At 40.8% G+C, this 23,504-nt stretch overlaps 1 protein-coding gene across 5 annotated transcripts in view; it reads left to right on the forward strand.

Moving 5' to 3' along the window:
• The first annotated feature begins 3,568 nt into the window (after positions 1-3,568).
• The window catches only part of ryr1b (ryanodine receptor 1b (skeletal)), a 79,412-nt gene continuing 59,476 nt past the window's right edge, over positions 3,569-23,504 (forward strand). For all 5 annotated transcript variants that reach the window (XM_028572666.1, XM_028572673.1, XM_028572685.1 and 2 more), the window contains exons 1-3: positions 3,569-3,803; positions 20,155-20,277; positions 20,382-20,483. In XM_028572666.1, the coding sequence (XP_028428467.1) occupies positions 3,756-3,803; positions 20,155-20,277; positions 20,382-20,483 (273 nt within the window). In that variant the 5' untranslated portion in view covers positions 3,569-3,755. The remainder of the gene's footprint in view (positions 3,804-20,154; positions 20,278-20,381; positions 20,484-23,504) is intronic.

The raw sequence follows: 23,504 nt of genomic DNA on the forward strand, positions 1-23,504 counted from the left end.
TAGATTTACTCACCCAGGGTCTCCAGTGTCCCCCAAATCACGTCTATCACCCTGATTTTTGACCTTTCTTATTTTTTTTTTAACTCCCTCTGTCATTTCTCAGGGCAGCAAGTGATTAAACAGGGGGGTAGTGTTTGTGCTTATGAATGTGGCTGTGCAGCTGGACAGGGAGACTCAAAGGCATCCTTGTTTTGACACACCAAGAGGAAGGGGAGACCAAACAGGGGACATTAATGTCCCCGAGTCGGCAGAGGTGGCTTCTTAGCTGCAGGAAGCTGACTGGCTGGCAGAGAGAGTGGGCAATATGGCATTCAAAAGCAGGGAAAGATACACCGAGAAGGAATCCTGCAGTCAATGCACGCCAAGTCCAAAACACCTAAAAATGCATTTGGATTTGCATTAGAAATGAGATCATTGAAGGACTTAAAGAGGGAACATAGAAATGTCACAGAAGAAAAAAAAAGTATTCAATGCTATTTCCTGGCAATGTAGCAATCTTACTGTAACCTTAGGTAATAGTTATGTAAAACAGGAAGAGTTGCAATCAACTCAGCTGGTAAAAATTAAGAAATTTGACACATGCTTTATTACAATTTAACATCATAATGACAGTTTAGCTGCGAGTCTTACAGACCGCCCATATGCAATTAGTGTAGTGATTAACGTGTTAAGTTTGTGAATTAAGTGCATTTTGTTATAAGGCTTTTATTTTGCTATTTCTGGTAAAAACGGAAGTCTTTTAAATTGTATTGACGTAAATTGACGGCAGAGAAAAGTAAAAGAAACGGTAACTCACGCGGTTGTCTGTTAAATTACGCGTAAGACAGCACTGTAGAGTTGTCAGTTTAATAAGCCTACTTTAATATATAACATTTAAAGAATTTCACTTGTTTTGTCATGTGATACGTTCCTTAACGTTGCCTTGTTGTTAGCATAGGCCACTGAAAAAAAATAAGTATTGTTGTTAGCAAGTAATGTAGCCTAACTAACAGTTAGCCCACCTTAGTGTTACCTTACGGGTCATTTATTTCCTTTTGTTTGTTATGATTCCATTTCAAGGCAGCAGCACAATAAGCTGCATTGTCCATCTGCCAAGACTTAACGCTAGCTACCTTTGTTTGCTCGGGGTGCTACCGTGACTCTTTTTTTAAAAGCTATTGCTAATTATTGATCATTTTGGAGTCAGAATTGGAGCTCATTGTACAGAGATTTGAGTTCAATTCTCAGTACATTGTCGCCACCCTCAGGCGCGCAGCCTCAACTGCACGTAAACAGAGGCGGGTTCGTGAGTTGGCAAAAAAAAATAAAAAAAATAACGGGCGACAGCAGGTTCCCTCTGAATTAGGACTCATACTCCCAGAATTCATGTTAGTTCTGCTTCAGTGGCATATCGCATCCTCCGCCTCCTCTCCTCTCCCGTTTTACTCGCTGGACGGAGTTGTAGCGGCGTCCCAAAACATCTTTATCCGCTGCCAGCTGCTGTTGCAGCGGGAGATGGGCGAGGATGAGAGCATGCTGAAGGATGCCAGATGGAGATTGAGGAGGTAAGGATGTGTGTGTGTGTGTGTGTGTGTATATGTGCCCACTGCCTAGAGGATGGTCACCGTTTCTGTGTCATGCGCTTTTTCCCCACTCAGACTTCCAGGTTTTCTGCATGGTGCATCCTGCCGCCTGGTACGAGGGGTGTGACACTGACACTCATGCAAATCCACAATTTCCTCCAGGGATGCAGGCTGTCCAGACAGAGCTGTTGATATTGTGAGAAGATAGCATTTTTTCTTTACCTTTGTAGTCTGCAAAGATTATTTCTGGCACATTGTCTTTATGTAAAGGTATAATTTTTAGAGCTAAAATAACACTTAGGGGGTTTTATTCATGCTGTATGGAGACTGACCAAAAAAGCTGGATGGACACCTTTTAATATTCAGTTCAATTAAATTGGATGTTTGGTCTCTATAATAAGAGAAAATACTAAAAATGGCCATCATAATTTTCTATGCCCAGGGTGACTATTCAAATTGCTTGTTATGTCCGACTAACAGTCCAGTACCTAAATATATTGAATAAACAATGATATATAACAGTGAAGAGCAGCAAATCCTTACATTTGAAAAGCTGTTACTAGCAAATGTTTTTTGTGGCATTTTGCTTAATAAATGACTTAATCTGTTATCAATTTTCTGCTGATTAATCACTGTTCATAGCCACCAACCACCTCCAAAAACAGAAAGGAAAAAAAGGAAGCACTGCTGACATTATTACATCACAATTTCCTTATCATGAAATGTCTCAACTTAATGACCTTTTTGGAATCATGCCCAGTCATTAAGACAAAGGACACGCTCATCCCTTTTTTAAATTACTGCAAAGATTTTTCTTGCCTGACTACAGAGGCAGCACAGAAATGTCTGGGGGCTGTTGACAGCGATATTGCTACTGTACAGTTAATTGACGATGGTGTTAAAAAATAAAATGTTAATTACTGTTCTTAGTGCAGGTAAGACCTTTGCTACTTTAACACTGAAGCATAAACATGTGAAATATTATGGAAAAGTGTGAAAGAGCACAGAGCTAATTAAAAGCCGGCTATAATGTCCGAGCGTCTCATCCTGTTATTGATTGGACTGTATAAAAAAGCATCAGTAGTATCCACTGCGCTGAATTTGCCAAACTGTAGGTGATGAAACACAATGAATGATAACTGCAAACTAGGATGATATTATTATTCATTTAATTGCTTATGATCAACAAGAAATTAATTGACAGCCATTTTAACTTTTAAAAATTGACCTTAGGTCCCATATTAATCAGAAATATCAAACATTCACTGATTCCTGTTTCAAATGTAAAGCTCTGCAGCTTTTCTCTGCATTATATCATTGTTAAATGATTTCCTCTGGGTTTTTAAACTGCTGTTCATACAACATAAACAAGCTGAAGACTCAACTCAGGGCTTTAAAACATGAGATATTAGACATGTATCATATTATAGTAAAGTGATGGAGTCATATACACAAACACACATCTGATGTAACCACACCAAAGGGTGATCAAGCAGATTATCAGATTTATTAAGGATAAGGATGTTTTTGTCTCTAACTTTAGCTTTGATTGTTGTATGTAATGCTACAAATATTGTTAATTATTTGAAACCAAGTTTCCAGGAATTTGTACACTTTTCTATTTGTGTGTGTGTGTGTGTGTGTGTGTGTGTGTGCATCTGTTCTTACTGCACACTTCCCAAAACCTAGTTCTCACCCCCTTTTCCTTTTATAGCCTCAGACATGTGGAAGGAGCTGTGTGTGTGTGTTGGAGGGGGTCAGCCTGTGTGAAGGAGTGGCCCACTTCTACAGTGGGATGGGAGCCGTGTAAATGTGCCTGCCCCCCAACTGCTGTTGGGGGATGCAAGGCGAGAGGAGAGAGGAGCCGGGGAGAGCCTCGCCTCCCGTCACTCTCACTCACAACACCGTGAGAGCCACAGGGCTCATGCTGTCCATTCAACACACCCACACACAGTAGCACTGAGAGCGAGATACACTGAGTGTGTGTGTGTGTGAGAGAGAGAGAGAGAGAGAGAGAGAGAGAGAGAAAGAGAGAGAGAGAGAGAGGGGGATACAGCAACAAGAAGGGAAGGAGAGAGGTGCAACGTGGGGAGCGAGAGGGTGGGACGTAGCAAAGGAGATAAAAAATCCAATTCCTGAACAGAAGGATTTTCTGTTTTCTCCCGAGGAGCTGCGAATAACCCTCGGCAAAGGATGGCAGAAGGGGCAGAGGGAGAGGAGGAGATTCAGTTCCTGCGAACGGTGAGTCTTGCTTACTTTCCTTTTTGGGAAACCTGCACTGGCTGCTGGAGAGGAGTTGGAGGATATAAGGAGTTATGAGAGCAATGAGGAAGGAAATTTTTTTTTTTTTTTTACTGAAAAAGCAATTCAACTCTACGTGATTTACCTCTTCTAAATCTAGATTTTTAGTGTCCTCTGCTTTCACAGCTTCTTCCCTTGTATCACTTTTGCTGTTCAGGCATTTGAGTATTTTAAGTCAAATCTGTAGTTGCAGTTCTCTGAGCCAAGGCTCGCTTCTGTATATAGTTGACTATTTTTGCATTGCCCCGAATGTGCCATGACCCGCTTATTAGTTGCTCTCTTTAAACTTGGTAATTGATTTCTTTAGTCTCGTGTGAGCGCAGAAATCTAACCTACATTACGTGATCCTATTTTGATCTTTTCAGAATGCACTGCTAATTGTCTCACCAAAATCTCTTTTCTATTACGTCCAGAATATTCTGGGCTTAAGAATAGGTGGGTAACAGTGTGTGTGTGCATATGTGTGTGTGTGAGCCAAGATAGATAGACAGGGGCTGGTGCATCTGTTAGCATCGGTATCTATTTTTGTCTTGAGGAAAGTAGAGCCTGTCAGTGTGGGGTGAAGAGGCAGAGCAACAAGCTAGCCAGAGCCTGCAGGGGACAGCTGGCCAAAGGCTGCACGTCTTCCTTGGAGAAGCCAACACTCACAGTGTAGAGATATCCACTTCACAGTGTCAAACTCCATGGGGGAGGACCCTGACAAATGACCTGAAAGAGCTGAGTTGGGGAAATGGGTTTTCAAGGCTAGAGCTAGATAGATTGTTTCTGTGCACCCAAACCTATAATATACCAAACAATGTTATTATTGACACCAATAATCGCCTGTCTGATGACCCCTCCCACTCTGTGTGTGGCTCTTTGGTATTTTCCCAGTCAAATGGCCCTGGAAGATCATAGGTTAGGTTACTGCCAGAGCATCATCTAGAATTCGACAATATGTTTGAAGTCAGTGTCCAGTCCCTCCAGAAAAACGCGATTATGCGATCGCATAATTCAATGCAAAATCAACCAAAGTCTGCATTTTTTCAAATACGCCGCACTTTTGCCGCATAAATTGCCGCATAAATTGCCGCATAAATTGCCGCATAAATTGCCGATTTCCGCGCAAAATATGCGGTGCTTGCATGATTTCATAATCCCTGCATTTTCGTTGCAAAAAAGTCACATATATCTTAGCAGAAAGTTGAAAAATGTTGCGTTTACTTCACACAAGAGCAGCCATTTCCCCCTGTTACCATGGGAACATTATGAAGTGACGTAATTACGCGACGTAAACATCATCGAAAAGCAGGGTGTTGGGGAATCACTTTTTTTTTTCTCTTTTTCAAAAACTGCAGTTTTTGCAATTTCCTGCAGTTTTGCAAGTTCCCGCAATTTCATCGCATAAAATTGCATAAATATCCCGCATATTCCATCGCATTTTTTAAGAAAACGTGCCACATAATCAAGGATTTTTGCCTGCAACAATCACAAAAAAACTCCGCATTTTTCTGGAAGGACTGAATATCACAAGAATATCAGTATATTAATTAAGTACAATAATAAAGACAATTTGACTACTGTTACTCATTCAGACAAAACTCTTCCGACTATATAAAACAGAAAGTGTGTTTTTTCATGACACTTTGCTTGGGATCATTTATTTAGACAAAACAGTTTATTGATGTTTTTAACAATAACATGATACAATTAAAGCCAATAAGTAATAATACTGAATATGAATTGCCAGGCTTTCTTTCTATCAAGGATTATGTAAGAAACATTCTCAAACATGAGACTCAGCTCACGTAGTTTGTCTTTGAGAAGTAGAGCATCAACAAAACCCCCCACAGTGAAATGTATTTCTGTCAAAGTGGGGCTCCACTTCACCGCTGCCGGCTCTGCGATGTCCACCTCACTGCCACTTGAATCAAATTAGCTGTGAAATAATAGTTCAAGTACAAAAGAGCCCAGACAGCGGCATTCAGAAAGACCACAAGCAAATTATATTCGTGGAGCGGATATCTGTCGAGCTCACGAAATCCAGAAGACGGCATTACAGAGCAACGCAGCTGTTGCTCCTGTTACAAAACGATAAACCGTGTTTTTATTTTTATTCTCCTCCGAAACTGGGAAATGAATTGTGTGACATAGAGGTCAGACACTATGAATGCCTTCAGTGGGTTTGTCCTTTGGTTCAAGAGGCTCGGTTAGAATGAAACCATTAGACACCATCACTTCAAAAGGAAAAACAATGCAGCTGTATGTGAATTATTAATGCCATGTATACTTCAATGGGTTTATCTTTGACACTAACACTGTCGGGGTCAGGGGCTCAATCCCCACCGGGGGGAACATGGCTAAAAATGTAAGTGCTTGTGGTGCTGTGAGAATCTTTGGATTAAAGCGGCCATCAAATGGTCTGTGTTATCAGTCTTTTAATTAGCGACCAGTGATGGGAGGCGTTGTGTGAGTCAGCTGTTCCTCTCTGCTGGGGTTTTTCCCTGGGTTATATTGGAAGTGGGAGGTGTGATCAAAGTGGAGTGGGAGGGAGAGGAGTTCTTACCTCACCTGGACCGGCTGGGGCAGTTGACCGTAGTCATATATATTCACCTGATATAATCTTTTTACAGTTACATAAACCGCCGTGGAGGTTCACAGCCTGTGTGCCAAGACTCAGCATGGGGTTTTAAAATCAGAAACACCATCTTGGGTGTTTTTGAGGTTAGGTAAACATATATTGGTGTTGTAAAGAAGCGCCTCCATAGTGATGTGCTGTAGTTTACCTCACTGCCAGCTGCTCTTTATAATCTGTCCTTTTGTATAGTAATTGGCATGTACAAGGTTTAACTTGCCATTATGAGCTAAGCAATCAATAATAAGACAGATTTCTCCACACTTTTAAAACATCAAAGATCCCTCCAGTCCATCATCAGGCTCTTGAGTGTAATGATGGAACAAACACACAAACTCTTCAGTAGGTTATTCGGGTTTTCCCTCCTCCCCTGTTGTTTTTATTTATATATATATATATATATATATATATATATATATATATATATATATATATAGTTATTTTGAGCTTGTAGGTGTTCCTGTAGTCTGAGAAACATTGTCTATTTAAGGAAGAAGCTGAAAAAATTATAGCAGTATAATCCTGTCAGTGTCTTCATTTTTAGCCTTTTTCTCTGTTACTCAACTTGTTTTTCATCACTGCTGGGAATCCTCTGAATAAGATGAAAAGCTGTTGGGGTGTGATTTTGGGAGTAAGGCAGTGTAGTCTTGCTGCATTTTGTGTTTTTTTTTTCCCCCATGTTTTTTTTGTTGTTGTTAAATAGTAAGAGAAGAACAGAAGAGGAGACTAGATCCTTTAAATGCTGAATCCTGTACAGTGTGACATATTGGGAGACATGTTATGCATATAGGCTACTTCTTCAGCACATCTCTAGTGATCATTTTCACACCACAAAAGGCCACACTGAGATTACTCAGCAGTGCCGATCTATTCTATTCTGGGTTTTATTGTGTTATGCTAATATGGCCCAGGCCTGTGACTCATACAACGCTGAGTGTGGCTTGAATAGTTTTACAGTCTACACACTAGCTGGTGGGGCTGAGCCATGCCACCTGCTGTACAGTAGCAGGTTACTTAAGTAGATGTTGAACTACGGGTAGTCTATATCACCGACGTTCAACTTCCGGGATTGGTGAAGTGCCGCCGGAAATTCCGCCGGATGTCCCTCTTTTCAGGCTGGATGTCCGTCACCTTCTGCTTTCTTTGTGTTGGCATTCTAGACTCTGGTGGATTTCTGAGGACTATGGTTAACTGTTCCTCAGATCTCTGCAGGGTAAATCCAGACAGCTAGCTAGACTATCTGTCCAATCTGAGTTTACTGTTGCACGAATAAAATAACTTTTGGACGTACACGTTCCACCAAAACAAGTTAATCCCGAGGCTATTTTGCAGAGGCACCGTCATTATGTCCGGGGCTTAGCGTCACCCAAGATGATTGTGATTGGTTTAAAGAAATGCCAATAAACCAGAGCACGTTTTTCTCCCATCCCGGAATGCTGTGTGGACTAGCCAGACCCTCCTGCGCAGCACTGTGGAGGAAGGTCTGGCAATGCGAGACTAAACTACGGCTGTCTGGTATTCAACCTCGTCCCTAAAGAAAAACTCCCTGCAAGCACTTGAGCCCACGCATTTGCTGTCAAGAGATTGGCTTAGCTTGCAATAGCCAGCACATTTTCTCTTGTAGAAACAGCCACAGACTCCCAAAATATCTCACTGTGCTATGAACACATAAGAGTCTACATCAGGTAACCCAGAGTTCATACAATGGTGCCGTTTCTCTGCTGTGTCACTGTTTCGATGCCATTACTGTGTCGTGATTTTGCGGTGTGAATCACACAGGCGACAGAGTTTGAACCATGGTTTGAACGGGTATTCAAGTTCCAGTCTACAACAGCAGTTTCTTTTTATAGTGTGCCACTATAAGTGCACACACTCTGGAGGGACAAACCAGAGGAGTCAGTGTCCTACTTGCCAGCATCCTTCGGGAGACGTGGTGTGTGTGTGTACGTGTGTAGATGTGGGTATGGGTGTGTGTCTCTGCGTGTCAAGTGAACAGAGATCTTGTTCATTGTTGTGACTGTCAATTGTGACAAATGCAGGTCTGCAGACGCCAAAGTTACTTTTGTCACAACTGTGCAGCCGCTTATGTCTGCAGGAAGCACTGATTTGGTGATTTGCAGATTAAAAGCTGACCAGATGTTAAAACCAGGCTAGATTTTTTTTGAAATGTGAAAGTCTTAGATGTCAACCAGTACAACCAATGTGCAAACAACCTAGACATCTTTAAAAAATGTAAAAAATGCCCAGATTCGTGGCCGGGTTGGCTCAGTGGGTAGAGCAGGCGCACATATACTTAGAGGTTTATGCCTCGACGCAGAGGTCCAGGGTTCAAGTCCGACCTGTGACGATATCCTGCATGTCTTCCCCCTCTCTCTCCCCTTTCTGACCTAGCTGTCCTGTCAATTAAAGGCGGAAAAGCCCAAAAAATAATCTTAAAAAAAACAATTTAGCCCAGATTTAATGGTGACATCTAGACGTCTTTTGAGAACAATTCGGCGTTCACTGGGTGGATGCTGGTTGTTGGTTGGACTGTGTACAATTTGAAGGTTTTAGGGGTTTTTACATTGTGTCTGTTTTTAAAGCTGATTCTGCCAGCTACTGTTTTTTTTGTCTTTTATTTTCCCTATATTTGATGGACTTTACCTGTCCCCTAGACGCCTTCAGACTCTACTATTATTCCAGATCCTGCCACTCCCATCTGCCCTCCAATCAACTTATTCCCCTCACCTGAACTTCCACCTGAACCTGCTCCTTTTCCACAGTCGTATGATTGTAGTTTCTTTGTTGCCATGTTGCTTGTCTGCCTGCTTAACAGCATACCGCTCTGCAAGCACCTGCCTGCAAGCTCATTTGCATCTTCAACTGGGCATTAAATCATTGAACTATCCTTATCTGCCTCGACCGTCTGCATTTGGGTGTTTCGACTGTAGCCTCACAATCACCTGCCTGACATCACCCAAAGGTAACAAAATAAAAACATAGTCCAAAAGCAGGTTGTACAAACATTGCCCTCTACGGCACTGCCCTACAGGGTATCCTCACTAAATTCTGCAAAAAGGTTAACCCCATCACCACTGTCTCTCTTTCTTTGAGATGCCGATTTCTAATTCTGTTGTTGAGATGACATTGACTGCGGAAACCGAAAGCTATGATACATATTTCATTTGGTCACAATGATTTTTATTTGTCCTGAGACTCTCCACAATTGTTATCCGAACTGTCTTGGTCCCCTATCTCTCTTTTACAAAACGCGCCCAGCGTGTACATCAGGGGTGTCAAACTCAACTTCCCTAATGGCCACACTAGAAAATGAGAATCACATCAAGGGCCAGACATATAGTTTATTGCTTTTATGTCATGGGAAAAGTCAAATATCTTTATCTGTATTATTGCATGTTTCATATAGTCAAAAATGACAAAAATGACGAAGAAAGTGCCTGAAACGTTTGGAAAAAGCGTCAAAAATGTCGAAAAAAACATGAAAAGTGACAAAAAGTATTTGGGCCAAAATGTATTGTGAACCTAAATGTATATAGGGACCGGATCAAAATTAGCAAGTGGCCGGATTTGACCCGCGGGCCTTGAGTTTGACACGTGTGGTGTACATCATAAGCTACAGCAGCAAGGACGGGGGTGAGGGAGGTGGGGAGGGTGCGAGCGAAACAGGGTTTTAGAAGTGCTGAGCCCAGGAGATGAACACGTCTACAGCAGGGCAAGAACACACACACACACACACACACACACACACACACACACACACACACACACACACACACAGAGAGCACCTGTTAGTCTGCTTGCTTTGGTCACAGCCGTTTACACAATAAACAGGTGGTTTGCTCTCTCAGGCAGGGGACAGAAACAGAGAAGGGGGGGATCCGGCAGAAGTAAAGTGACACAACTATTATGCAAACGTGTGTGTGTGTGTGTGTGTGTGTGTGTGTGTGTGTGTGTGTGTGTGTGTTTGCACGTGCGCGCATGCAGAGGCTGAATGATTAGCTTCAAAGACGTCCATGTGCGGGTTGTAGTCATTGAATAGTTTAAAATATAAAAAAATAAATCGGTTAACTATTACATTTGGTGCTAAACGTATCTATTCACCTTCTTCCAAACTATTTTAACCACACACAAATAAAACCATACTATAAATATAATTACATTTTTGCTGCAGATTTTTGAATACATGTAATACAATTTTAGATTTTTGGATATAATGATCTTATGCATACTGAACATCAAATCCATATTTTTGAGTCACTGATACGTTATCATTGGCTGGTACTGCACAGCTTTACTCTCACTATAATGTTACTTTGACAAACATACCATCAAAATGGATGGCAGTAATTTCAAGTCGATGTGATTTGTAGTAAAAGCAAACCTACTGCTACGTTTTTTTTATTTATTTTTGAAAGCCACAGTAAAAAAATACTGTGGAAGCAAGTGCAGCATTAAGTGTTCTGTAGCTAAACGAGTCCAGACACCCAATGTTTACTTCATCATTTCAAAAGCTTCCCAGATGCCCGATCTCCCAGAATGTGTGTGCAAACAGAGTTTTGCCAGAAAAGATGTTTTGCACCGTGCAGTCATTTGGTTTGGGGCCCAGTAAAACAGTGGCAGTAGCTGTCAGGAGAAATCGGAAAATATGGTCCTATTAACTAGATAAAGTTTGAGCGATGGCTGAGCTGAAACTATGAAGACTACCTTTGTGTGCTTTGTCAACTTCAAGGGAAGTTCAAGGATATTTGTAGTTTAATGTTTTGGTTGGTGGATAGTTTCTTGGATGTATTTCATATTTCAGTTTCCTATTTTCTCAGGCTATTAAGATGTATTTTCATTTGGACTAAGGTATGTTGCTTGCCTTGCACAATCAATCTCTATCTGCCTTTTAACTCTCTAGGTTCAATTTTTGGATTACACACCTGTTTTAAACAGGCCTGCTGTTTAGGAAAGTACTTTGCTTACTCTTAAGGCAAATAGACTATTTTTTTTTAGAGGAAGGGATTTTTGGAATGAGGCCAGCTAAAATAATTTATTTATAGCCGTGTTTTTCTTTGAATTGTAGCTGTCTGCCAGACTTACCGTCTATTAAAGGGCAGAGGCTGTTCAATGTTTGATGTGTGGTAGTTTGTAGCAGTTAACTCTGAGCCGGAGGGGAATTGTGTGTGTGTGTCTGTCTGTGTGTGTGTGTGTGTGTGTGTGTGTGTGTATCTGTGTGTGTGTGTGTGTGTGTGTGTGTGTGAGTGCGTGCGTGCGTGCGGGCGTGCGTGCGGGCTGTCAAAACAATATGTGTCAATGAAATTCAACTTCAGCGTTTCTTAGAATCTGATTTGTGAATTATTACTGTTTAAGCTTAGAGTACCCGGTAGCTTAGTCGTGAGTGAAAATCATAAAATATGGAAACATATTCATGCTATTTTGTAGGTATTTCTTAGCAACCCTATCGAAACACTTTATGGATTGTTTGCTGTTAAAGCCATTCTTAAGATTTTAACCCTAATTCTGTTGTCAGTTATGCATTTTTACTGAAATGTACAGTGGGGGAAATAAGTATTTGACCCCTTGCTGATTTTGCAGGTTTGCCCACTTACAAAGAATGCAAAAATCTACAATTTTAATCATATGTACATTCTAACAGTGAAAGACAGAATCCCAAAGAAAAATCCAGAAAATCACATCATATGAATTTATTAAAATTGATAACCATCTGATGAGGAAAAACAAGTATTTGACCCCCTGGACAAACAACATGTTAATATTTTGTAGAAAAGCCATTATTGGCCAGCACAGATGTCAAACGGTTTTTATAGTTGGTGACAAAGTTTGTGCACATTTCGGCAGGGATGTTGGCCCTCCTCCCTGCAGACAGCCTCCAAATCATTCAGGTTCGAGTTTGTCGCCTGGCAACTCGAATTTTAAGCTCTCCCTCCAAAGATTTTCAATCAGATTCAGGTCTGGAGACTGGCTAGGCCACTCCAGAACCTTGATGTGCTTCTTCTTCAGCCACTCTTTTGTTGCTTTGGTGGTGTGCTTAGGTCGTTGTCGTGCTGAAACACCCATCCTCGACCCATCTTCAGCTCTCTCACTGAGGGAAGGAGATGTCGGTCCAGAATTCCACGATACATGGCCCCGTCCATCCTCCCCTCAATACGATGGAGTTGTCCCGTCCCCTTGGCTGAAAAACATCCCCAAAGCATGATGTTGCCACCACCATGCTTGACGGTGGGGATGGTGTTCTTTTGGGTTGTACTCGGTGTTCTTTGCCCTCCAAACACGACGAGTTGAGTTGAGGCCAAAAAGTTCTATTTTGGTCTCATCTGACCACATCACCTTCTTCCAGGCCTCTTCTGAGTCGTCCAGGTGGTGAATGGCGAACTTCATGCGGGCCTGTACATGTTTCTTCTTGAGCAGGGGACCTTGCGTGCGCTGCAGGATTTCAATCCATGACGGCGTAGTGTGTTACCAACCGTTTCTTTTGTAACTGTGGTCCCAGCTGCCTTCAGTTGATTCATCAGTTCCCCCCTTGTGGTTTTGGGATGATTCCTCACCGTTCGCATGATCAGGGACACCCCACGAGGCAAGATCTTGTGTGGAGGCCCAGACCGAGGGAGGTTGGCGGTGGTGTGGTGCTTCTTCCATTTCCTGATAACTGCACCGACAGTTTATCTTTTCTCTCCAAGTTGCTTTCCGATTCTCTTGTAGCCCATCCCAGCCTTGTGCAGATCAACAATCTTGTCCCTGATGTCCGTAGAAAGCTCTTTGGTCTTGCCCATGGTAGTGATGTTGGATGCTGGTTGTTTGGGTGTTCACAGGTGTCTTTTATACAGGTAACGAGGTGAGGCAGGTATATTTAATGTAGATAATTGGTTCGGATTGGGACTGTGTCTTAAAGAAAGACTAACTGGCTTGTAGGAGCCAGAATACTTGCTGTTTGTCCAGGGGGTCAAATACTTGTTTTTCCTCATCAGATGGTTATCAATTTTAATAAATTCATATGATGTGATTTTCTGGAATTTTCTTTGGGATTCTGTCTTTCACTGTTAGAATGTACATATGATTAAAATTGTAGATTTTTGCATTCTTTGTAAGTGGGCAAACCTGCAAAATCCGCAAGGGGTCAAATACTTATTTCCCCCACTGTATAACACACTAATCTTTAAGAGACTTTACCATTTTTGTAACTCAAATGCCATTTGCTTTTTTTTTGGGGGCGGTGATTGGTTGATTTTACTTTAGTTTTTTGCCCATCATAAATTATCAACTAGTTTAACTGTGCTCAATGCCTTCCCAGTGAGCATGAGAGTCTTTCTCTTTCTCCAAGTGAGACCTCTAAGTATCTCTTAGTGAGACCTCTAAGTATCTGCTGGTCAGCAGAAGGAGGGAATGTGATAGTGACAGGTGCAGCTACCTAAAATAGGAGAGGAGTGGAAGGGGAAGGCCCAGAGCAGAGTGGTCGAGGTAATAGAAAAGGGGAGAGTAAAACAGGACTGTAATGAAATAACAAGTGTACCGAGAGAAAACGGAGTACATCAAACAAAGTAGTGTGGAATGGGAGTGAGCATGATTTAAAAAAGAAAAGAAAAGAGGGACAGCAGCAAAAGCAGAATGTGAAAAAGACAAAGTGATCAAAATGTTCTCGACACTCTTCTGCGTGCAGATGAAAGATTTTTCAGCAATGATTTAATGCAGCACGATAACGTTTCTGTCTCGAGCCACCAATAACTTTTGTACTTTGTACTTTCTCTGCAAAACCCAGTCATCCATACCACATTAGACAACTCGGAGCAGAGACACACAGATACACTCACAGCACTGTAATGAGTTCTGCATTACTGCAGCAGAATGAAACATTTTCTCATTTTCTTAAATGAGTTTTTTTTTCACAAGCATGAGCCCCATGTGTTTAATAATATATTTATTTATAAATGAAATAATTGTTTTGCTGTTTGGTGTCCCACTGTTAGCCAGCCTGCAGGGACTTTTTCTATAATGTTGGAGCTACAACAATCAGCAGCCTGGAGCTAGATGGGGGGATACATTTCATAAAGACGTTTACCAGTCAGATGGGAACTTGGAACTTGAGTAGAAATGAATTAATCCTGTTTTATTGTGATGCCAAAGTGGAGGGAAGAAGCCTTTGAAACTGAACATGCTGCTCATGTTCAGTTTCAAACGTGTGTATCACTCTCTCTAATAGTTTTCTTATTTTTATTTTTTTTTATATTTGTTCATGCACCATTACAAAGGTTTGTGTAGATTGAATGGACTGTAGGGTCGTCACACTATGTCAGACCATCAGAGATCCTGTGAGCTTTACCGGAAGTGAAAAGAGAGACAAGAAAAAGGCAGTTTACAAGATAATGAGTATTCAATATTTGGCATATTGGGAATACTACCACCATGATATGACTCACTAAAGGAGGGGGGGTATCCGGCCTATGTCCTTGAGAGTAGATGAGAGAGAGAGAAGAGAGAGAGACTTTGGTTGAGCTGTTTACAAATCAAGATGCTGACTGTTACAATTTTCAAAAAATATATTCACCTCATAAATCTCAGTGCTGGGCAGGACTCTGGGTTTAGGTTGCACCTAACAGTTTTTGTTGTTGCTAGATTGTTGAATGTTAAACACAACACTGTCACCTTCTAATGCCTGGAAAGACTGTCTCCTGGAATGGCAGCAGCAGGTACCTGCAGTAAAAAGTCCAGTACTAAATCAATATCTGTTGACGCTGCGGTGAATTAAGGAGATGGTTTTGCTATGACAAAAATGTAAGTGACATGTAAGAGACGGTGTGCAGTGTATATAATCTAAACTGTCAGCCAGACCTTTATATTCAAACTTGGGGACTTTTTCCATATCCTCAGGCAGCACAAACCGGAAATCCTCAATCTACAGTGTCAGGTGTTGGGGTGGCCGTTTTATCAGGACCATAAAAAGAGTTTAATGTAGTGCTTTGAAAGTCTTTGGAAGAAAGGCACAAAGTAAGGGTCAGGGATAAAAGAGGACATTTTATTCTTGGAGATATTTTAGGAAAATGAGAAGAAAACATGAGCGAGAGTACATGATTAAAGAGTGAAGGCCCTTCAGACTGCAGTCTGTAATGGAGAATCCTGATAGTGCACCTGTATGGTCTTTTCTAGTTTTCAAAGGGAAACCCCATCACTACTCTCCCCTCTGCCTTATTGAACTGTTCCTCTCCTCCACCCACATACTGTGCAATGTGCTGTCCCTCACTCTTTTTAGGTCTGCAGAAGTATAATCAATGTCCTGAAGTGGCCTATTTCAGCAGACTTTGAGCAGAGCATTGGGCAGAAATCTGAAACGTCAAGAAATAATGGATATTATTGTTCATCATTATTGATTTGATAGGAGTGATTAGGTGATTCAGTGGCATGGATATGGCACTTTGTCAATTCCGAATTTGAGAGTATGTCATGAAAGACTTAAATTGAGATTAAGATATTCAGAAGTCAGTCATAAACTGAAATACAGATTTAAACAAATCTTAGTGAAACAGTGTAAACTACCTGTGAGCTTGCAAACAAAATAAAATGTTCTGCTGTGAAAAACCATTTGACTTATCCAGATAGATATGTTTACCATGGGATTTTCAATTCATACTACTTGTTCCATATCAAACATATATTAAAGATAAGAAAATGTATAGATATATCATAAAATACGGACTAGAATAAGAATAGCCATCATACAAGTTGTTTTAAGCTTGTCAACTGGTCACAGGTCACGTACCACTTTTTCTTTGTGTTTTCTTATGGTGACGAAGAAAAAGGCTTGACACTGTCGATATATTCTAAAAATGTCTATTGTACCAACATCCAGTTGAAAGTCAAGCAAGGAAATGAACTTTTTGGACACTGCAACAGTAGTGGATTATAAAGCCACCAGCCTGAGTTTCACATGTCATATTTAATTTGTGAAAAGTCTACAAATCCTGAACTAGCTGATTACCTGCTGGTGAGATGACTTGCTGGATGCTTGTTTATTCCCCATCATAGCTAGACGGTATAGAAGTGCCCCACGCTTGTTACCAGATAAACTCATCTCTCTCGCTTGGAGTCCAGGATGCTTATTTTCTGTATTTTGTGTTGTCCTTGTAAAGCTGCGGAACAGACAGAGTCCAAAACTAATTTCCCTTCGGGGCCAATAAAGTATATCTTATCTTATCTTATAATATGGCCAAAGCTCTGTTGCCCCACCTGTGTCTCTGAATTTGAGGATATCCTCCTGCATGCACACTAAGCTGTTATCAGCTATGTTTACAGATAATAATACTAATAATATGTTTATTTGATATAGCACCTTTTACAGACATGATAAATGATGAAAAGATGTATAATTACACCTCGTTGCCCATCCTGTCTTACCTCTTAGTTTAGCAGAGCATGAGAGGACCCATTTTGCATCCGTTTGCTTCCTGTGTGGGGCGGGCAGCGTGCCTGCTTGTCTGGGGAACCCTGGCTACCCTCTGTCTGCGTGTGTACCAACAGACGGCCCTAGAGAATACACAAAGGTGTCTGCTTTCAGGCGCTATCTGTGCCTCTGGCTGTAAATCTCTTTTGCATTACACACCTCTTATTTGAGCACAGTAGTGTGTGTGTGTTTGTTTGTGTAACTGTCTGTCAGTTTACATCCAATTGTCTCTACCACTCCCTCTGACCCCTAATATCCACATAGCCCGCACGCTTCAGCTGCCAAGTCCAAACATGGTTAGGCTGCAACCCTATACCCACCATGTTGAAGGGGCATCAAATGTGTTCCATGTACATGTCTTTGCCCACTATTCAGGTTTATGATAGATCAGGTGGCTGTCTACTTGTCTTGTCTCAGATACGGTCATTTAACGAGACTAATAAATAATCAGGAGTGGTGGTTGGCTTACAATACCGAGTCAGGTGCACATCCTTCAAATCCTATTAATATGAGGCTGAGTTAAGCCCAGGGGTTTGTGTTGTCTCTAAGTCAGCTTTTCACATGGTATATATTGGAAGTGATTCACACAGTGTGAAGGAAGGACACAGCCCTATAGTGGCTGATGCACTTGACAGAGTACTATTATAAGTTGAGTGCCCTATGCTCAGGGTGGAATAACCAGCCATGTACCAGCAAAGCGCTGGCAAATACTGGCTGAAGCTTGTGTTTATCTGCTCCACCGGCCAGTTTGGCAAGCAACCAGCCTTTTTTCTCAAGGTTCGGTCTTGTGCTTCATATCATACTTAACTGGTTAAGTCTGTAATTTTAGATTCAATTCTGTTCATTTGAAGAATGAAAGTTGGGTCCTTGCCTCTTTTACTTTGATTCTAATTTGTTGTATGATTACAGAGCCATAAAATGTCCTATGTGCTTCCCACAAATGCTCCACGGTCACTTACCGGGAGGATTTGCAATTTGTTAAGCAGTTCATCACAGTTCAGATCACATATTTTTTATAATAATAATAGCTTATATTCTTATAGCACTTGTTTACAAAATGATTTGCATGAAAATTTGATAAAGAAATTAGATCAATTATTATCTGCAACTTTGAGGCCAAGGCTCAGGGCCTGTCTAGCACCTGAACCCCTGATCTCTAACAGTCGTCCTTCAGGTCCTCTGCCTTTTTGATCTTGCCTACAGAGCTAGAGTGATTGAAGCAGAGTAAATCTGCCATGTGAGACTGTGGCCGTAGAAATAGATGGAAGCCACTGGGTAGGACTGCTGTATAACATTGGAGCATATATCGTCTACTGCTGTCATCCGATCGCACATCTTGTCTCAGAGCAATGAGTCACTCGGTTACTTCAGTCTGCTTTTAGACACCCACAAGCTCAGCCCTATCTCCTTAATGGGGACTGCAGTCTGAGTCCCTTTGCACTGTCCTCAAAACATGGCCAGTTTAGCCCATTTTACCCTTCTTCCTCAGTCCAGTTCAGCTGAGCTATTTCTGTGACCTTACAACTTCTCTGCGGCGATGCCTGGTCTCAGAATAGTTAAGATTTATATTCTTGTTAAACAAAGATCCATGTCGTCTTGGTGCACTTAGCTACTGCTCTCAAACTCTGCTGTGAAGTTGTGTGAGTGGTAGGTATTGTTGGTGTACGAGGGAGGTGTGCAAAATATAATTCTTCACCCCTTTGTTTTAACACGATCGATCACTTGATCTCTCTTTTGCACAATACCTCCTGAGATTTAAAGATTTTGCTCAAAAGTCCTGTTTGTACTGTATGGTCCATGTACAGTTTTAGTAACACTTGAGTTGCATATCGTGGGGTGTTGCTCATGTCTGCAGTGAAGGAGAGAGGCCACGTTGCTCCACTTTCCAGAGTGCAGAGCAGGGAACACGAGGACAGGACAGGACAGAGGAGACATTTCAAGGCTGAGGAGAGATAGATGATAGCCCAGCCAAAAGGAAGAGGGGACACTCTTCAGCCAAAAGAAACACTAGAGGCCTCTGGGTATAAAAGAGGAGAGTAGATGTTATGAGGTCACAGATCTGCATCACTTTCCATTTTCCGGCTGTGTGCCATAAACAAAGACATGCAAACTCCTGTGCTGCCCTCGGCCTCGCTTTCAAGTGCCCTACTATTCTCCTACACACTATAAGTCATGGCACATCGGTGGCGCTTAATCACCAGGGCAAGACAGCAAACAGGTCAAGAACGAGAAGACAGAATGATTCATTAGTTGTTAGGTAAAAGGAGAGGAAAGTCAGCTATCTGTCAAGAACTGTAGAGAGGAATATTAGTCAGGTTAAGTGATAGATCCACTTGCGTGATAACTGAGTCGAAGGAACAGCTGAGAATGTTGAGTGTCAGGTGTGGGCTTCAGAGGGGAGGGGGTGTTTATCGCCGTATTTACACCGGTCTCTGGAGGGTTCGGCCTTTGACGAGGAGCAACAAATTACTGTCTGTTAGCATTCTGCTTGTGGAACCGAGTTGCGTGTATATATTGTGAAGGCCCTTACTGAGAGGAGCTGTTTGTAGTATTGTCAACTGGCCATTTAAAGGCAGTTCTGTATTATATGAACATCAATTAGACTCTTAAAACTTGATTTATTTGTGTAATCCATCACAGTGAGCATCATGCCTGTCTAAACTCTTTTCTTGACATAACTTTGACAGAAATAAACAACTAAAGTAAGTTTGCTGATTAAATTTGAAAGCAGGTCTCCCAATTTCTTTAAAAATGACAAGGCACAATAAAAAACGGATGTTGAGTATGATTATCTAAATGGAACTAAAGGCAGTTTCCTAACTGTAAAGGTTAGTTAAAGTAAATGCATTTGAAAACAAAGAGCAACATATGAAAATGTCTCCTTAGAGTTGCACATTTTTGGTCATTGTGTATGGTACAGCCACTACCTATTTTTATTTTACCATATTTTTTCTATTATGTGCTGCAGGCAAGTTTTCCTCTTCTGTGCTCCTTACGAGGCATGCCACTTTAGTCAATAAATGTCAGTATTGTACACAACAATGCTTGCACCAAATGTCAAGCCAAGCCAGTTTTATTCGAGAACTGCTATAAAAACCCAAAACAGTGTGTACTAAAATATGAAAAAGCAGGCGTATCACAAATCTAAGGGAAAAAAGTGTTTAGTTGATCTAGTAGTGGGAGCATAAAAAATAAAAATGAAAGGCCAGTGAATAAAAGTGTGTGTTTGTGTTTTTTGGCTGCAGGACGACCAGGTCTGTCTGCAGTGCACTGCCTCTGTCCTAAAGGAGCAGCAGATTAAGCTATGTCTGTGCTGCGAGGGCTTCGGGAACCGTCTCTGCTACTTGGAAACCACATCCAATGCTCAGGTAAGATGCTGGTACCCTTCCTCCCTTTTGTTTGTCCTGTACTGGATTTTACCCCTTTATTTATCAACTTTGTTTTTCCTCTGTGCTGTTTATATGTTGTGCAGAATGTGCCCCCGGACCTGGCCATAAGTGCCTTCATTCTGGAGCAGTCCCTGTCGGTCCGCGCTCTGCAGGAGATGTTGGCCAACAGGGTGGAGATGACCGAGGTAGGACTCAAAAACAGGAATGAAGAAATGAATAAAAGGAAGAGGACTATATTAAAAGGGGATGAGATATGAGAGATTGAATAGGTGCTTTAGAGGAATTTGGCTCATAAAATAGAGAAATATACTTTGGTAGAAAGCATATTTCTGACTGACAAAAATGTATCTGTCATTTGTTTGTCCCTCTGTCTGTCACAGGACATCATTCTTCAATTGGGATGTAAGATTTCCAGATATACAGTATAATGTGATTTTGTTGACAAATTTGCTTGAGCATACAATTTTTCTTTTGTTTAGTATTTCTCAATTAATTCCTTTTTACTGAGAGGAACACTACAGCATCTTTGGAAATATGTGTGTTTGCTGTCTTACTCAGAGTTACAGAGGGAAAAAAAACTACAACTGGAAGCTGCTTCAACGGTGCCTTCAATCCATTTAAAAACACTTGTTGAAATAACATTTACCAAATCCAGCCCAGACTTTAGATCTATTTCCTGACAACTGCATCTCGGAGGTCCTGTCCTCATTGTGACGTTGGCAGTTTTGCACTCTTGTGGAACTCTAAACAAAACCCTCTGATTAGCTTGCTGTCTAATAACCTATACATATAAAGGGCTAAAAGGGAACCAGATCTTTCTCTGTTTTGGACTCAGATATATGAAGTTGTTTTAAACCACTCATGTGACCGTGGTAAGATGGCAACCAAGCATATTTCTTAAAGACAATTTTTAAGCATCTTTAATCCGTTTACCCCAGCTATAAAGCTCATATTTTTCCTTCCACTATTATTATAATATATTGCATATAGAAGGTATACATATACAGTATACATTAGGGGTGGAAAAAAAACAATTCAAGCATGTATTGGGATTATTTTTGTTTTTGCAACGATTTTTAAAATTGATTCCTTCCACCAGATCGGTATTTTTAATAAATTTTTTACAGAGCGAAAGCAGAAATTGCAAAAAAAACATGTTCTGTACTTCTTTACATATGAGTTAAATGTCAGACTGACTGACTGATGTGATGTTCATTCTATTTAGAAAACAGTTAGTTTCCATAAATGTCTCATGATATATTGTCTCTAGTGTAAGTGAGAGTAAGTGTATTATTTATTCTTTTCTTTTTTGTTGAGGGAAAAGAAAATCGCAATACTCAGTAGTATCGAATCGCAATACTTCTAGAATCGCAGTAAAGAAACTCGCAATACAAATCGAATCGGTCTATGTATCGTGAAAGAATCGAATCGGGACAAAAGCATACGGTCCCAGCCCTAATATACAGCATGTTGCCTTATAGATAATAAATACAAGTTTTATGTGTTCGATCAACTGATTTTGTTTTTATCATTGTATTTACTAACAGTGCTGAAACTAGTGGTGGGAGTCACCAGAGGCCTCACGATACGATATCATCACGATACTTATGTCACGATCATAGACTGTTACAGTCTATGGTCATGATACCATATTATTGCGATTTTAAACATATTGCAATACTCTGCAATATATTGCAATTTATTACCCTTTTTTCCAACTTCAACTTTTTCCCATTTTCAAATTATGTCCCCAACAGAAAACTTTGTCAACATCTGTTTTATCTAAAAAGTTACATTTCTCTGTTTGTTTGTCTCACTTCAATTTTATTGCTGCAAAATGTGATTGTCAAGGAGACAAACTGACCACAAAATCTATAATAATAGATCGATACTTGGCGTCTGTGTATAGATACAGTATTGTCACAAAAAATATTGCGATACTATGATGTATAGATTTTTTTCCCCCCACCCCTAGCTGAAACCTGTAACGGCACCAACATGTCAGACCATGTATTAGAAGATTTAGGTTTGATATCAGGTTCCGCAGATTGGGCCTTTAAACACAAATGCAATGCAAATGTTTGTCCATCATAAAGCAAGCTGAACCTCATGATCTTTCAGTCTATGTGTGAGCACCATAGATGGACTTCTTCTTTGCTTTTATTTTGATTTTTTTTTTACTTGTAATCTGACACCCCCTCCCCTTCCCTTCTTGCTCTCTGCCAAGCAGGCAGTCGATTTGGACCAATGGGTATGTCTGTTAATATGTCTTTTTTTTCCTGTCACGTGTGTCCCAACCAACCTGGCAACTGTCCTCGTTCCTGTCCTGTTGCCCACTGGGTGTCCTATTGAATGAAATAGTGCTGTATCATTCACACATCTCGATTCATATCTGTTTAGCCCCTCACCCTGAGGTGGTGATCGCTCCGTATACCTGTCATTAATTTCTAGCTACAGTAACTGATGGGGCCCAAGTACCGTAAACAAGTCAATCGTCTTTACATTCTGCTTGTATGATGATATAAAAAAAATTGTCAAATAAAAACATTTGATTTAAAATCGTCTGAATCTGCAGATTAAAATCTAGAGTAAAGGCTGTAGTGAACATTATTCTATGTACTTTTTTCATAAGTACACCTGTATCTGATCTGTTACGCATGAATTATCCACCTTAAAATAGTAGCAGATCTAGCAAGGTGTCACAGTGCATCATTCATTTGCATTTCATGCAGAAATATCACCCAGCACATCAATCCCCATGCTTGTATCATACATATTACGCTACCTCACCTTGCTTGATGTTCTTTTTGTTTCAGTGCATTGGTCTTTGTTAGTCTTTGATGACGTCAAGCTAATTTCTGGTCCCCTTTTTATACAGAACGTGTTTTCACACTGCTGCAAAACAATAACTCTAATTAGACAAGCCTCATCTAACTTAGCTTTAAAAATGGAAATGGAAATCCATGCAATATATAAAAGTTGGCTGCATGGCTAAAACTTTGTTGTTGTCGGTGTATTTTTCTTTTCCATTGGAGAACTTGCCAAACATTGTTAATATAACAAAATTCTGATTTTTGCAGCCATATAGTAATCTAGGTTTTCAGTTCTCAACTATTTTCCAATATTTCTTTAATTGCTTGAAAAGCATGTTAATGTGCTTTTTGACCATACTCTTTAAGCACTGTGTTGTTAAAATCAAGATGAAA

The sequence above is a fragment of the Perca flavescens genome, chromosome 3 (assembly GCF_004354835.1).
Source record: "Perca flavescens isolate YP-PL-M2 chromosome 3, PFLA_1.0, whole genome shotgun sequence".
In the NCBI taxonomy this organism is placed as follows: Eukaryota; Metazoa; Chordata; class Actinopteri; order Perciformes; family Percidae; genus Perca; species Perca flavescens.